The sequence below is a fragment of the Calonectris borealis genome, chromosome 1, assembly GCF_964195595.1.
Source record: "Calonectris borealis chromosome 1, bCalBor7.hap1.2, whole genome shotgun sequence".
NCBI classification, from domain to species: Eukaryota; Metazoa; Chordata; class Aves; order Procellariiformes; family Procellariidae; genus Calonectris; species Calonectris borealis.
The window spans coordinates 66731305-66746913 of NC_134312.1; the positions used below are offsets into that span (position 1 = coordinate 66731305).

At 39.8% G+C, this 15609-nt stretch overlaps 1 protein-coding gene across 3 annotated transcripts in view; it reads right to left on the bottom strand.

Annotated features, from left to right (window-relative positions):
* FGD4 (FYVE, RhoGEF and PH domain containing 4) overlaps nt 1-15609 on the bottom strand; it is a 119973-nt gene that overhangs the window by 26468 nt on the left and 77896 nt on the right. For all 3 annotated transcript variants that reach the window (XM_075158422.1, XM_075158430.1, XM_075158429.1), the window contains exons 3-4: nt 9218-9398; nt 5804-6290 (exon numbers count right to left, since the gene is read on the bottom strand). In XM_075158422.1, the coding sequence (XP_075014523.1) occupies nt 5804-6290; nt 9218-9309 (579 nt within the window). In that variant the 5' untranslated portion in view covers nt 9310-9398. The remainder of the gene's footprint in view (nt 1-5803; nt 6291-9217; nt 9399-15609) is intronic.

Here is a 15609-nt window from a genome sequence, read left to right on the forward strand (position 1 = left end):
CCATGGAGGCTACCGATTCCTCAGCAATTTTTTTTTTCTTTTTTTTCTCTCGCCAAAACCCCACTTTCTCCCTGAAGCACTGTTACAGAACCAATCCACAGTTTTCAGAAAATTACTTGAACTAATTAAGAGAGGGAAAATCATGCATATAGCAGACTTGAAAATATCACACAAAATGAGCAATTCAGAAAAAGAATTTAATCCTCGCTCCTGAGTCAGGGCAAATCCCTCTTACTCTCCCACTGTGCTCTGACCCCAGCTTTCTCATTCTCTCAGTATCACCCTCACGCATTATCCTAATTCTTGAACCTCAGTCTCCTTTCTACATCAATCACATTACCAGACTCAGGAATCTTCTATGCGGTAGGCAAAAATACACACCACAGATGAGTTATCTTTTAATCACACTGGCACGTTCTTATTCCAGCATAAGAACATCCACTTACAGGGTTAGATCAGTGCAAGAATAACACAAAATTGTATTGCTAGTTTTCTTTTAGGGAAGTCCTCGGTTTCCCATCTCACCATCTCAATATTTGCCCACGTTACATGAACTCCCAGCTGTGTCTTCTACTGCTAGCTCCATCCTCCTCCCTACTCATTCTCCCACTTCAATGTCTTATCTAGTATCCCATCCAAAGGAAAGCACCTGGTTTCCACGAGGTCACTGCAGCTTCCCTCCTGTTGGAAACAACAGGTCACAGGCTATTTTGCTAGCCATGGCATCCATCTCCCGCAGAGCTTTTCTTGATGGAAGTGGCAGCCACTTGTCCTGAGCACATGGGGTGAACTGGGACCAGATGCACGGGTGGGCACACGGGTCCTGGCAGTGCCATGCTACACAGCAAGGCACGTTTGGTGGAAACACTCACCACTGCGCGAAGCCAGTGCTGCAGCTGGCGTAAGCCAAATTTCCCGCTGTCAGGGAACTCATGTGCAGCCATCCCAGCTCTGCCATGGCACACACCATGCTGCGCTGCACCTCTGGCCCCAGCTGCCCGCCCACCCACCCTTCCTGGGAGAAGGCATGCAGGGAGCGGCCAAGCTATGGGTTCAGGGCAGGCAGTCCCCAAGAAGGGGCTCAGGTTCTGCAGACCCAAATTTGGCTATTCCAAGTAGCAGGAAGCAACTCTTACAACATAATTTGGAAATAAATCCTGAATGATGTTTTGTGACAGTGAGAATGGCATGAAGCCATTCATTATTAGAGCTGTTCAACAAAACAGCTCAAAAAACCTTATAGAGATAATGGTGAAAATTCTGAAAAGAAAAAACTTTAAAAACCATGGAAAACATTGAGTTAGTATTCAACTTCAGAGAATTTCAATGCTTCCCTAAAGAACTACTGTATCAAATCTAATAATTAACAGTAAAAGGGAATTTTAATTCTCTTGTAAGTTACAAGTTAAGCTTTATTCTCATTTATTAACCATAAATGCACACATCTCTTTTCACAAGTAAGATAATAAGATAATAGGAATTAAAGAAACGGACACTTTTTTTTCTGGAGAAGTTTTATATTTATCTCCTATGATTTCTTTTTTCTTTATGCTTTTAGTGCATCAGCATTTATATGGGGTTCTTTGCAGGGAACAGAAAATACTGAGACAGAAATTTACTGCAAAGTATATCTGGACACATTATCACTTCAAGCACAACTTCTCAATGATTTCAGGGAACATTTCAAACTTCTGTGACAATCCATAACACATGGCAACTCAACATACAAAACCAAACAGAAATGGTTAGTGTGATATATAGAGAACGTTCACATTAGAGGTGCAGGATTTCAACTGCTGATCAAAATATCAGAAGTGTGAGATAGCAGTAGGTGCATCAGGCAGGACTGCAAACTTGTATCTCTATAGGGATGCTTACAGTAAGTATTTCACTTGAGCCAAATTATATATTCTTTAGTACAAAGTTGCACATCCTTAGAATCATTTCATTACTATGGATGCTTAAGAAATAAAAGCAAGTAATTTTTACCTAGGTTGTTCTTGAATTCTGAAATTAAGAAAAGGTATGAAAAATGCTGCTGAGAGTATGAACTTTTTGCATCTGTGTTCATATTTCCTAGCGTTGTTTTTCCGTTGTCCTAAACGTGCAAAAATTATGCTAATTTAAAGCAGCCTTTACATAAACCTAAATCCCAATATAGCTATAACTTATTATCCAAACCAAACAGGAGACATCTCCTATCAAGAAAACTATACCTACCAACATGACAGTGATGCTATATATGATTCACTCCTATTTAGGTGTAGCCCTTGCCCCAAGGGCCTTGCAGGAATATATTAAGCAACACAGACAGGATGAGAGATGTAGAGTATGAACAAATATCTTTAAATCTATGTTGTGCTTGTTTGTTTGTAATGCTGAGTTTGGTCTAAAGTAACAGAGTAGGTTTTTCTTTTCTAAAACCATTCATGTCATAGCTGCTTCATGATCCAAATCTTTCTTCCTTAAGTATTGGGAATATAAATGTAAGTTTCCAGGAGAATTTAAGATTTCCTTTAGACTCTTGAGTCCTCAGTTTCTGAAATCAAGGAAAGCACTAAATTTTGCAAGACCTGCAATGAAAATCCTGAATGCTACCATCACCTTCTGGCATATTAACTCTATACAACAGTCTGTTGCACAAATGATGGGTTAGTTTCTTGCATAGCAACCAAGAAAAGCAGTAAAGATCCTGGTAGCCCTAAAGAAGTGCTTCTCCTCAAGAGGATTTACACATTTATATTGGGTGCTAAAGATACACAGCTTTGTTCATGATTTACTGTTGCTAAAGACGACCGTAGCATTGTAGAACCAGGAAGAAGCTGGCAGAACCTCTCAAGTGTTGCAACAGTAAAACATTTCTTGGCAGAAAGTTAACTTAGCAACAAAGTTTCATCCTATTTAAATCAAAGCTTCACCCTACATTTAGAAATATACAATCTCCACCAGGTTTTGCATCTAAAACACCAGAGCCCCCAACATTGCCATTGAAAGGAGACATCAAGTAAGACTTTAATAAAAATGTGTAATGGATTCTTCTCCATCTGTGGCATCCATGCCCTCCATATCCTTATTTCCTACCAGTCTCACAACAAATACTGAAGCATTTGTCTTCTTGTCTTCAGTCAGCTCTAGCAGCAGATGTCTCACAAGATGTTATTCAGGAAGTTAATTGATTGGGATGTTCTTGTACTATTCAGCCTCTGTGTTTTAGGCAAACCAAATTTTATGACAGAAGGTGCTTCTGCTGCAAGGCAGGAAACTTTTCACTTTTAATTGTCTTTTTGCTTGTGATATTTGTGGTTTGTGACTTTCAAACTAATTCAGTAAATAAGAGAAGTAAAGCATAATCTGCTCTGGTCATTTTGGGGAAATGTTTCGGAACACTGCCAAATTTACTAAGTTTTATCTCAACTTTTCCAGAACCTGCAAGAATCTGACTTTAGTCAGATCTACAATGATAAGGGGAAAAAAATAATTGTAAGAAAGAGCAACATTATTTCAAAAGAAGCTTTCTTTTCCAAGTCTACGAAGTAATTTCTGCTCTAGTTTTGCACCATTCCCCAATTTAATTCACCCTTTCCAGCAGCGGACTTAGTTTACTTCTGCTGTACATGTAGGCATTTACAAAGATAGCACCACTTTCTTCTCTTCCTTGAATTAGGAAACATGGCATGCAAGAGACAAAGAAGGTACTTTGCACCAGTATCAAAATATATATATCAGATGCATAATTTAAAGTTTGTCTATGACTCACATGCATCTGCTCCTATTGCTTTTACTCAATTGTACCTACACTTGCTTAATTAAAAAGGGCAGAAGAGCGCTGTTAGTCAGAGCACTGCAACTTCAGCTGGAGTGCATCCCAGTTTTAAGATTCTTTACTGATTAAGTGGGCGCTTAGCAAAATCACAGACTGTCTAAAAGCTCTTACTTCTTCCCAATGCCTGCTTGGACACAGAACAGCTTAAAGCTCTACCAGATCTCTCCTGTTCCTCACCACCCTCCCCCTATTCCAGACAGCACGGCAGCAGCTACTTAGAATTCCACAGGACTGATTTCAACCTATAGGTTGCATTAATCCAAACTAAATCAGTGTTTGATTTTGTAAAGCGTGGCCCTTAGATCAGTCTGTGGTAGACATGCTTCTTAATCCCACCAGACGAAAGGGGATGTCCTTGTATCGCAAGCAAGCTGGTACCTCAGCCAGTGCTGCTGTGACCCAGCTCAGTTTCACAGATTTGGTTCTCCACCAATGCTGACTTGAGAGTCATCCGTAAGGGGTTTGGTTTGTTTCCCGTTTTTTACCCTTCAAGCACCAGCAAACGATACATCTAGTAACAGTTATGTTACACCTACTGCCATTAGCATTTGCCCAGTTCCTTCCTGGACTTTACAACAGGACTGCCTCCCATTTCTGCTTTTTCCTGAAAATGCTGCCAGCACCTTATTGTATGACTTGGATTCGAGCTTAACATCGTTGCCCACGGAGCATCCAGCACTTTATTGGCACAGAGAGGGGAAACGGGCATTACCGAACAGGAGATAGAAACATAATGAGAGGTGTGGCAGGTTAAAGGTGCCTTGGACCGTGACCAGGCTTATGCTTAGATGGGAATCATAAGTAATCTCATTACTGGCAGAAACAACTCCCAAAACAGAAGAGAAAAACCCCACACCCCAGCACCTTCTTGTCATTACCTAGGATATTTTATCCTGTAATACACGAGAATTTGAGACCCACCTCTCCCCCATGCAGAATTTACCCTCCAGCGTGTATGTACGTGACCTCTAGCTAACCAAACTCAAGGGCTTGGAGAGGTCTGTAGTTAACTGAGGCAGGGTACTCCCGACAAGCAGTGAAGGGCTTTATCAGCGCTCAGCTGTTTGGGTCAGCGATGAAGAGGAAGGCTGGGAGGGTCCAGCCCAGCCCCCTCTGCCGTGACTCACACGTAGCACGGCTGGACCAGATCACTGGCCCCCAGTGCTTCAGTACGAGAAGGCAAACTGCATAATCAAACTTTTAGAAGCAGAAATATACACAATTTTTCAGCAGTTAATTTTCCCAAGACAGATTTTCTTCCACCCACTTATTTCCCTTAATTATTTAAAACCTTCCGTATGAGGAAGCTCAAATTCATCATGGTTCTCCTTGCTGACAAGGCATATATTTAGTATACTCCGAACCTTATGTCTATCTGATAGCTAGCAGACTGCCACTGCCTTTCCAGCTTTGACTCGACAACCACATCCAAGTTAAGGATTTACACGACAGTTCGGCCTGAAGCCCTGTCGCTGCAGTTTACTACATGTGGAATTTTATTTATTTTATATACACCACTAACATGTGTGCCTTGTAGTCTGGCACGGCTGAGGCATAGTGCTAAACATGTACACATATTTCAATTTCACTTTTTTTTAAACCTCAGATACTGGGGGGGGGAAGGAAAGCGGGGGGAAAAAAAGGAAAGCCGGGGGGGCGAAAAGGAAAGCGGGGGGGCGAAAAGGAAAGCGGGGGGGCGAAAAGGAAAGCGGGGGGGCGAAAAGGAAAGGAGACAGAAGGAAAGGGGGGCAAGGACGGGGGGGGCAAGGACGGGGGGGGCAAGGACGGGGGGGGCAAGGACGGGGGGGGCAAGGACGGGGGGGGCAAGGACAGCAAAACTTTTTTTCTAGTCTTTTTTTCAGAGGAAGAAGAACCAAAAGATTTTCAATTTTCTGATCCCCTCTTACTTTTGTGAATAAAAACGTAGAGAAAATACACAAAGTAGTAATATAGAAAGAACGGAACAGTTTCTCTTTTTACCTTTGTTTCTACAGGTTGATCTTGCTTACTGATTTCCTCAGTTGGTTCTTCCTTCACGTTACTATTAATTTCCAGAGTTTCGTTTTCAGATGGGAGCAGTGTATCACTGCTTGGAGTCCTGTAGCAGCTGTTAAGCATCTGTCCTTCACAGGCAGTCGTACTTTGCAATGACTCTCTGGATGTACTTTCTCTTTCCCCATTTATCAAGCTGCTGTTGATGGCATTAACCGGAACTGGGGTGGACACAGAGGAGCCACGATCAGGTAATCTCCTGTCCTCATCTTCCGTCTGGTCTTGTGCTACTACTCCGTTGGCTGTGTGTAGCTGTGCAACCTGAGTGTTGTCGGTAGTACTGTTTCCCTGTTTTTGTAGTGGGTGCTGGGAGGGGAGTTTTGGCTGAGGTGATGGTGTTGTCCCATATCTTCCTTGAGATTTGGAAATGTGGAGAACAGAGGAATCTTTCTTCAAATCACTAGGATTTAACGGGCTAAAAACACCAAACAAACAAAATAGACATGAGAGAAAAGTTGAACATGGCGTTATGGAAAATCCCTGGTGCGGGGAGTAGGAGAGTTGCACTATATAACCAATTCCTCCCAAACCATTTTCTTCCTGTGTTAATATTAGGAAGTTCAGGCCATTAGGACTTGAACTGCATTATTCCATTGAAACACACACAAACGTGCATCCCTCACTGGAAACCCAGAGTGCTGTCCATATTGATTCTTTACATCCTCATCTCTCGTGAATCTCATTTGTGAAATGGAAGGCGGTATGATCAGCTACAGTGACAGAGAAGGGAACTGAGGCACTGATACATGGAGCAACTTGCCCAAAGTGTCCCAGAAGATTAGTGGCAGAAATGGAGAAAGACTCAGGGCCTCCCAAGTCCCAGTCCAATGCTTAAACTAACAAGCAGCCTGTTCCCTAATTGCCCTTTAATTATACAAAATGCATGAAAAACGTCCAAGAACATTTAGCACCCCTTTCCTTAGTTCAGCATATTGCAGGAGGAGCTTTAAATTCTGAGCCCATTTCTTCCCCCAGTTGCCTTATTTAGCAGTGTCCTTTTGTCATGCTGCATCTTTTCTGAAGGTTTTTTCCCTCCATATTTTATCTCTGCTTTAAACATATGTTATCCCTTGTTTATAAATTTCACTATCTCTTTCTCTGCTCTATTTCTGAGATTTTGAATTTCAGACTAATATAAATGGTAGCCTACTCTGTAAAAGTGCTTGGCTTCACTATAGTTTCCAAGAAAAAAAAAAAATCATTGGAACCAAAATAAAACATTTTTGTCTGAAGTACATTTAACAAGCCATATTCACCTTGCAAAACAATACCATGACTGTCATCTAACATATTGTTCCTAGTATGGACCATTAATCTTCTGGAAAGATGAAGACTGCTTATAAACTCTATGTAAACATACAGTTTACACAAATACTGTAAACATATTCTGCACTTTCGTACACAGAGCTTAAAAAATATCTTACACTAGCTTCATCTTCTCCCATCATATAACAAAAAAATTTAAATCAGTTTTCCTTTAGTTGTGTAAAGATTATGCCTTTTTTTAAAAATAAGCTTAACTCCAAGATAGAATTAATTTACATTTTTCAATTTCATGCACACAGCAAAGAGGTTTAATTAACTTTTTGCCATGTCTACATGTTTGTGGGCTGTACAGACTAATGAAAATACGTTATCATAATTGACAATCACAGTTTGCAGTTCATGAACATGCTACCTAGTCATTTGGAGACCAAATAATTACAAGTGAAGTTCACCTTCATGGTAGACACATTTTGTGAGCTGAGCTCATTTAAAAAACAGGAATTGCCTACACAGCCACAGCAGGATATTCCAGAACTCAGCGTGCTAATTATGAAAGTTTCTCATAAGCAGAGATCATAGAGTTGAGGAGAATTTAATCATTGGACAGATATTATTGGGTGTACTTAATGAATTATGTTGGCCAAAAAGCAACTCAGCTTCCCCTAGTCCCCAAAACAAAACGTCCCGATTTTTAAAAGTCTACAAATAAGAAAGTTTTCATTTCTCTCTTTATAGCTTTCTTTAATTGCATAATATTGAAAGAGTTTCTGTACAAACCAGCAGGCATGTCTAGGAGGAAGAAATGTAGGGCTCATTGGTGTAGGGCACAATGAACTGACGAGTTTCCTTTCAGAAAGGATAAAATTGGTTTTTTTAAGGATACTACACTGTTAAAAAGACTTTGGAGAAAGACTGGGAAACAAAGTGATAACAGGACTGAGCGAGAAGGATTCACAGGACCTCCAGTGCTGCAGTAATTTCTTTTTCCCATCTTTTGGCAGCTGTGCAATTAAGTCTCTGCCTAATGACGGAAGTTTCTTGCAGATGAAGCTCTGAAATGATTTCTATTCCACTAGACAAACGTACTTTTGCTCAGCTGCTTCTGTATAAAGGATTAAATTTCCCCCACCTTGAGGGGGAATTCTTTCCATTAAAGTCTTAATACTCCGGCTCCTCAGAGGGACATGCTCTGTTGTACATCATGCACTCATTTCATTCCCGTAGGGAGCATCCCTTCGGGACATCAGTATCCCGAGGAAACACAAGAAAATCACATCCACAACTCGCAACACTCAACCATCACTGGACTCTTTCTTGAACTGCTCCTCTGTCATGGGCTTTCTGGAAGGTTGCTCTCTTTATACACAGCAGATATATTTGGAACTTCTGTTTCAGAGCTTATAATGCTTGTCACGTACATCTAATTAGAGACACACAAGTAACACTATTTTGTGAAAGCAGAGTTCACTGCGGCTCGTGTTTCTCAAGGTTCCAAATGTTTCCTGTAAAAAGCAGTATCAAAACTCAAAACCATCAAGCTATTCCACCAAAATCACCAAGTACTACAAAGCAAGCAGTTTAATGAATGTATGCCATAATCAATACAAATAACTAATACAGTTCACCGTCTTCACATGAACGACCTGAAGAGGTTAAGTCAGTATAAAAGGAAAATCAGGATTTCAGGTTTTTCTATTTGCTTATAAAAGTAAATATGTTTTTTTTCTGCAAGAACAAAAGAATTCAAGATTAGCTTCAAAGTTTCATTCTAAGATCAGCACTTATTTCAAATTGCTGACATTTTTCAGGATGTTTTAAAAATGCTACAAGTTTGTTTGATTCTTTTTTTTTTTTTAAGAAAAATTAAGACTAGCACCTTATGAAAAAGCACACCTTGTACAGGCCAAATATACAATTGGCTTGCACTATTTCAAAACACATGCAGTTTTGCCATCAACTCCTCTGGTAGGGATCGGTTTGAGCACTACCTCCGTATCAACTTTCTTCCTCACAGGTTCAAATTCCAATAATCTACACACAACAGAGTTACAAACCAATTCAAATTCTATTACATACCTGCCTCCCTCAAAACGATTGATGAGATCTGACACTTTACTGGACTTTTCCTTTGCAACACTAGAAACAGGAGTGGGTGTCTCTTCCTCCATCCTTGGTTTCCAATTTGATAAAGCTTTATGCCTAGGGGTTTGGTATGTAACAGGTGACACCTTCTGCAGATGAATTGGCTTTGGAGGCACTGCAAACAACAACATCAACAATCATCACTCACTCATGAACTGTTTCTTTGAACTGCCAGAACATATATGAGATTTTTGCATAAGAACTTACTACAGTAATGAAGAAGAGATGCTCTTGGCTTTACTTAACCTTAAAGTTGCTTTATCAATACAGGGACTTCATATAGTTTTTTATGCACTGTCTGGTATCAGGCAGCTTGTTGTATTTCTTGGATAAAAGCTGAACCACATGCTGCTTTAACAAGCTAGAAAACTTGGGGGGGTTTCTTGTTTGGTTGGTTTTTATAGTGTACTGTAGTAAACACATACATGGCCTCCATAAATGCAGTTTTTATCGTAAAAAAGAATTAAGGATAGTCAGAGAATCTAGACGTGCTGTGGAGCTCAAGAGAGAGATTTAAATTGCTGCCCCAAAACTCTGGTGCTCTCATTCTTTACCTTCTCCCTCGTGACTTCAATAATAAGTCAGTGGAAAAGGTATTTGCCTTCAGCTCTGAGCTTCCTTTACTCACTGAACCTTTGTCTATTTATACTGCTGAAAACCTGGCCACCGAAAATATTTTTTATTCTTCTTGCTTTTTCCCCATCCCTACCATAAGTCCTTCTAATCAGATTGTTAATGATCAGCCACTGTTTAATGAAGCAGTGGCTAGAACGCAAAAGACAAGGTGACAAATAAAGCAACTAAAGTCATAAGTGCTGGGGGATCTTTAAATTATCTTCTATCCCTTTAAGCGACTATGCAACATTTGTGGGCAGCAAAAGCACTTCACAGACAGGGCCCGAACCTGTTCCGCTATCAGAGCAACACACCTCCGGCTGCATCAAAAAGAGAGACTCTCAAAACATATTGTGGGGAGAAGCGAAAGCCTTTGATATGAAATTGAAAAAAAATGACTATATCTGCCCTTAAATAAAAGGCAGGCATAAATCGGAAGGAGTAGGCAACGCACTGCCAGTGGAACCGGCGGCCCCAGGGGCTCGGCCACTGCTCCACAGGCACCACGCCCCGGTGTGCCACAGGCACCCACCCTCCAGTAGCCACACAGACCTGGCAGGGAGCGAACACGAAGGGAAGGAGGACAGGAGTTGGCATTAGGAATCGCATGCAACTCTCACGGTAGAAAAAATAACCGCTAGTAGAGGATACACAGTAGATGGATGTGAAAAAGCCATGTTCCTCGCTTCGCTGACTCTAGAATAGCTTACTGACTTACCCTGGAAAACCTGTGCACCACAGGCATTAGCTTAAATCCTATCGACTGACATTTGAAAGTGTTGTTGAAAAAATTCTTGCAAATATACTATCACAGACTATGATAAACTTGAAGGAACACTTGATTTAGGATGACTTTCCCTCTCTGCCTTACATTAAATTTATAGAAGGTAATATTTATCTGTGCTTCCAATAATCCAATTGCACTTAGGACGGATTGTAGTGATAGCTGCAGTCTGAAATTACCATGACGGACTCTATGAAGAAATGAACGTACCATAAAAAGCTTAAGACTTCAATCATATGAACTACAATGGATGTCAAATTAAATGATCACAAGGAGAAGGAAGAGAATTACTGTAGATCAGATGCTTTTACTGCATATATGTTTATCTTTGGTCCTTTCAAGCTTTATGTTATATATATTAACAAGCAAAAAAGTTCGGGGAAGGATGCAGTGCAAAAAGGATGACTTAAAATACTTCAATTTTCAAATAATTACAATTCAATCCTGAAACAAGCAGAATATTAAATTGTGTTAACTGCTTGAGTATGTACGGTGACTGAAGCCTCTCCTGAGAAGCCGCATACATTTGCTCAGCCGCAGCTGCAGTGCAGTGGAGCAGCATTCCCTATATTCCCTCTCCTCAGGGAGTTCAGAGAAGGTCTGGCAGAATTAGGCCAACAAGCATCAGATAGCTGTCCAAGCGCTGAATAGCTTGCTGCGCTGACAAAGGCGACGGGACAGCTGAAAAAGGCGACACAGGCGGGCTGGGAAAAAGCAGGACACATAATTGAGCGTGGGCACTGCCATTCCCTCGGGGAGGGGATGGAAGGAAAGGGGACACTGGGTGCATTTACTGACCAGCACTACGCTAGTTTGTAGAAACACTTCTTGCTCTTGCAATGGATCTTGTATAACCTGCGGTCCTGTGAATTCTCTTATTTAATGGACCTGTACATCTCTTAAATTCTTTTGTAGATCTCATAAAAAGTTAATATCCTCACAAGGATATATTAAAACTACTAAACTTGAGGGAATTAATGTCTACTGATAAAGCAGAAGGAATTAGTTGGAAGCTATTTTTATACTGGATCCACTGGGACAAAAATCAAATTCTAGGACGTTCTGTGGAGGCGTCGCACACTGTTGTGGCTGTTACTGAAAAACCCCTAGCTTAGCAGCACTTCAGTAGGGCAAGCACGAGGAACCTCCGGTCAAACTGGACAATCCCAGTATATTGAAAAACAAACCAAACAACCATGCCAATTCACTAATGCAAGATATTTTCTTCTTCACTCCCTATTACCATCTAACAGACAGCATTTCCCTTAACCAGCTACTGCTGTCGCTACTGTAAGTTTTAGAAATAGAGCAATGGGAAAAGGACAGTCACGAGATCAATGAAAAGAAAAGAATCAGTAGTGTAAAAAAAACCACAAACCTTCCTGTAAGGTCAACCTTGTTAACAGGGATTATGGAAAACAAATTCCATTAATTGTCCCCTCAATGTACTTCTGAAGTGTTTTGTTTTAATCAGATTATTTTTCAATGTGCACACAGCAAGGATCTTAAAGAAAAAAAAGAGAAAAGACTGGCCCATTGTAATACCCTGCATAATACAGAGCTCTGTTTGAGTCTATAAATACTTTTGTCTCTATACTGTAGAATTTTGAGCTCATTAGAAGATATGAACTGCATATTCTGCCCAAAGAAAACCCCTCAGTATATTCAGGTAGCTGCTACTGTATAACGCTAGCCAAAATACCTGATAAAGATTTAAGCTGCAGTGCCCAGTTGTGCATTCAACTTTGTACATATACATAAGGAAATGGGAGGTATTGCTACAAATGACTCAAAAGGTGCAACCACCTTTGCTGACTCCAAAGCATATTAGCAAAGACCATTTATCTCTTCTCTTGGAAAGTATAACGTGTTCAATCTCCCTTTACGCGTTTAACTCCTGCTGGTTAAAAATGCTGCTACGCTTTGATTCAATGAAAATACAGTTAAAAGTTCCTGTGGTAAGCAACTACAGCTCTCCTGGCTGAGTCATCCTTCATCACCTCCTTGCATGCTCCATCACCTTCAGGAAGGTCAAATGAGCACAGCTGGATAGATACCAAAGATTTACACTGGCAAGAACAGTACAAAATAACTAATTCACCTTGCTTGTTTCATTTGCTAGAGAAGTACAGTCTACATCCCAGACCTTTAAGAGATCTTTCAGTTTTTTTGGGCCCAGGCCACTGAATACCTTCAAAACCACAGACTAAACTATAATTAACTGAGAAAGGAAGACAGGATTGATGCTACACAGCAGATAGTCAGCTAAAACTGGCTGCTGAAGTCTACGTGTTGAATGCTTTGCGTCCATACCATTTCACAGTAGCAAAACCAGGCCATCTTCTGGAGTGGAAAATCATCTCCAACCCAAACAAAAATGCCTCTTCAGCCTCAGCAGGAGATTCACAAGTACTCCTAAGCACTCATTAGAAAAATTTGAATCAGCAACTGATGCATAGTCTTGAACTGACAAGACACTTCAGTGCTTTGAAGAAGTGTTGACATTTCAATTTTCCATCCTACAATAATACTGCCTGGTACAGACAACAGTTTCAGTGCCCAGTATTTAGTAATTGGGCATCATATAAAACTCATGCAAAAGGTTCAAAGAGCAGGGAATAGAAGAAACTAGAAAAAACTGGTCAATTTGTACATGTCACTCTATATGCATTCTGCTATTGCTAGGTTCAGATCACTGCCCAAGTATTTGTAGGTAAGGGCAAATTTCAATTTATTTAACAATTTGCTTCATCTCTCATGCATCATATTTGCCTTGGAACTCAGTGGCGTATTTTGTTATTTCCACTGACTACCTCCAGTCCACTTTATCAGAGAATGCACTGCATTGATACAAAGGCGAAACACCACATTTCACAGCTGGTACAGACTGCGACTGCTTTTCTCCGCAGTCCTGATTTCTTTGCTCAACTCCCTCATCGGCCTTCAGTCAGTGTCAGGCTTTGTTCCAAATTTGCAAAGACTTTCATGAATCAAACTGTACTCAACACAGAAATCTGACATACGAATTGCTAAATTGTTGATGGAGGGAATTATTGGGGAACAAAAATTGCTCTTTTACTGTCAGCGTATCAGACAGCTAGTTTTTTTTCTCCTTGAAATGCCAGGGGAAAAAAATGAAAATGAAAAGAAAGAATTTTATATTGGATTCTGTGCAGAAATTTATTCACTTGATCTAGCTATCCTGAGTGATCTGTTTCCAAATATTTAAACTACTGCTCAGAGACCAAGTACAGACAAAATAGGTTCAGAGTCCAGGGTTCACTTCAAGTGCAAGATTTTGGACATCTTTGCTCTATATTAAAGCTCTATTTCCTCTAGTAAAGCTAAGTTTACTAAAAATAGCTGTACCCCACTTGTAACGCAACCTCAAAGTCATCTTTATATCTCTCATTTTAATTATATACATTTTGGTAGGTTAGATGGAGGTCATTTTGCAGTTAGTTCATTAACAACCAAATACACTGGCATTACAATTCAGATCCGTCATCTTGTTTCCTTTCACTACGAAAGGACACTTAGCATTTGCACGACTAGAACAACAATTTGGAAAAACATTTTCTGCTACTATAAACCAAAAGCGTTTTTGTACTTGTATGTGAAAAGCTGTTCCAAAAAAAAAAAAAAATTAGCAACCACATTTAAACCAATGAACTAGAGCAATTTAGTTTGCTTGGATCATTCGGACTCCCAAATGCTTCTCTCATTCATTCTATTTTGTTTTGCTTCAATTAAATAAAAAGGCCACAAAGATATACTATATAACTTTGATATGATGCACATATTTAATAGAAACAAATGGAGAAAGACATAAGCCCATGAACAAAGCAGGCACAAAATACTATTTACAACAGTATTATTGAATATAATCTACACAGCTGCATGTCTTAGACTACACCACTATTCCTGGCTATCCCACATCTTGGAGCAAGCAATTTTGACAAACACAGAAGTCATGGCTAGGAAAATGCAACAACTATAGCTGCATAACTACTTGAATGAATGGAGTCTAGTAATAGCCAACTCCTAATTTATCTAACAACTAAAATTTATAAGAAGTTGGCTGGCTTTGTTTTTGAAAGGATTAAAATCTTTTTATTGATTGCTCATTTCTCTTTATCCACTAACAAATTTCTAAAATATTTTTCTTAGGAAGGACATGCGTTCTCTCGTTAACTTAGTTTCAGAGACCGCGTTTCAGAGACCTAGAAACTGGTGCAGAAACCACTCAGATTAGTAATGTTTACATATATGACTGATAAAACCATCTTAATTTAGTGAACAATACTGGCAAAAGTTCTATAAAAACAAACAATACAAAAAATACAGCTTTATTTTGCCCTCATTCTCCATAAGTAAACAAAACTTTGACACCCCAATAATTTTTTTCCCCCCTTAACTTTAAGATGAACTCAGGACTGATGCAAAATTCTTCACAATGCATTTTCCCATTAATTGATACAAGATTGTTAAATCCACTACATGATGACTCTATGTGATTCTAGTTTCTATACGTGATTTAGGTGTGATCTAGTTTTCTGTAAGTAATTCTAGTTTCTGTCATATCAGTGCTGTGTCTCAGAATCCAATTCACTGAGCAGGATCATGATATCAGTCTTCTAAACTCACTCTTTTTTTTAACTTTTGAGATGAATGAAGCTCCTATTGCATGTCGCTCCTAAAAGACATCAGTCCAGATTCGCTTTGAATCCAAGACTTCCAGAACATCTTGACTCCTTGTTGTGATCAACCTCAGCAGAATCATCAATATTACTGAGAAGACCACATAAAAAGATGGTTTGAGGTTTAGATATATAAAGTCAACATGTAGGTTGACCTATTTAGCTTCTAAAAGTGAAGGTACTGTTTATGGACAGAAAGAAGGGAAATCTACTTCTACTCTGCAGTC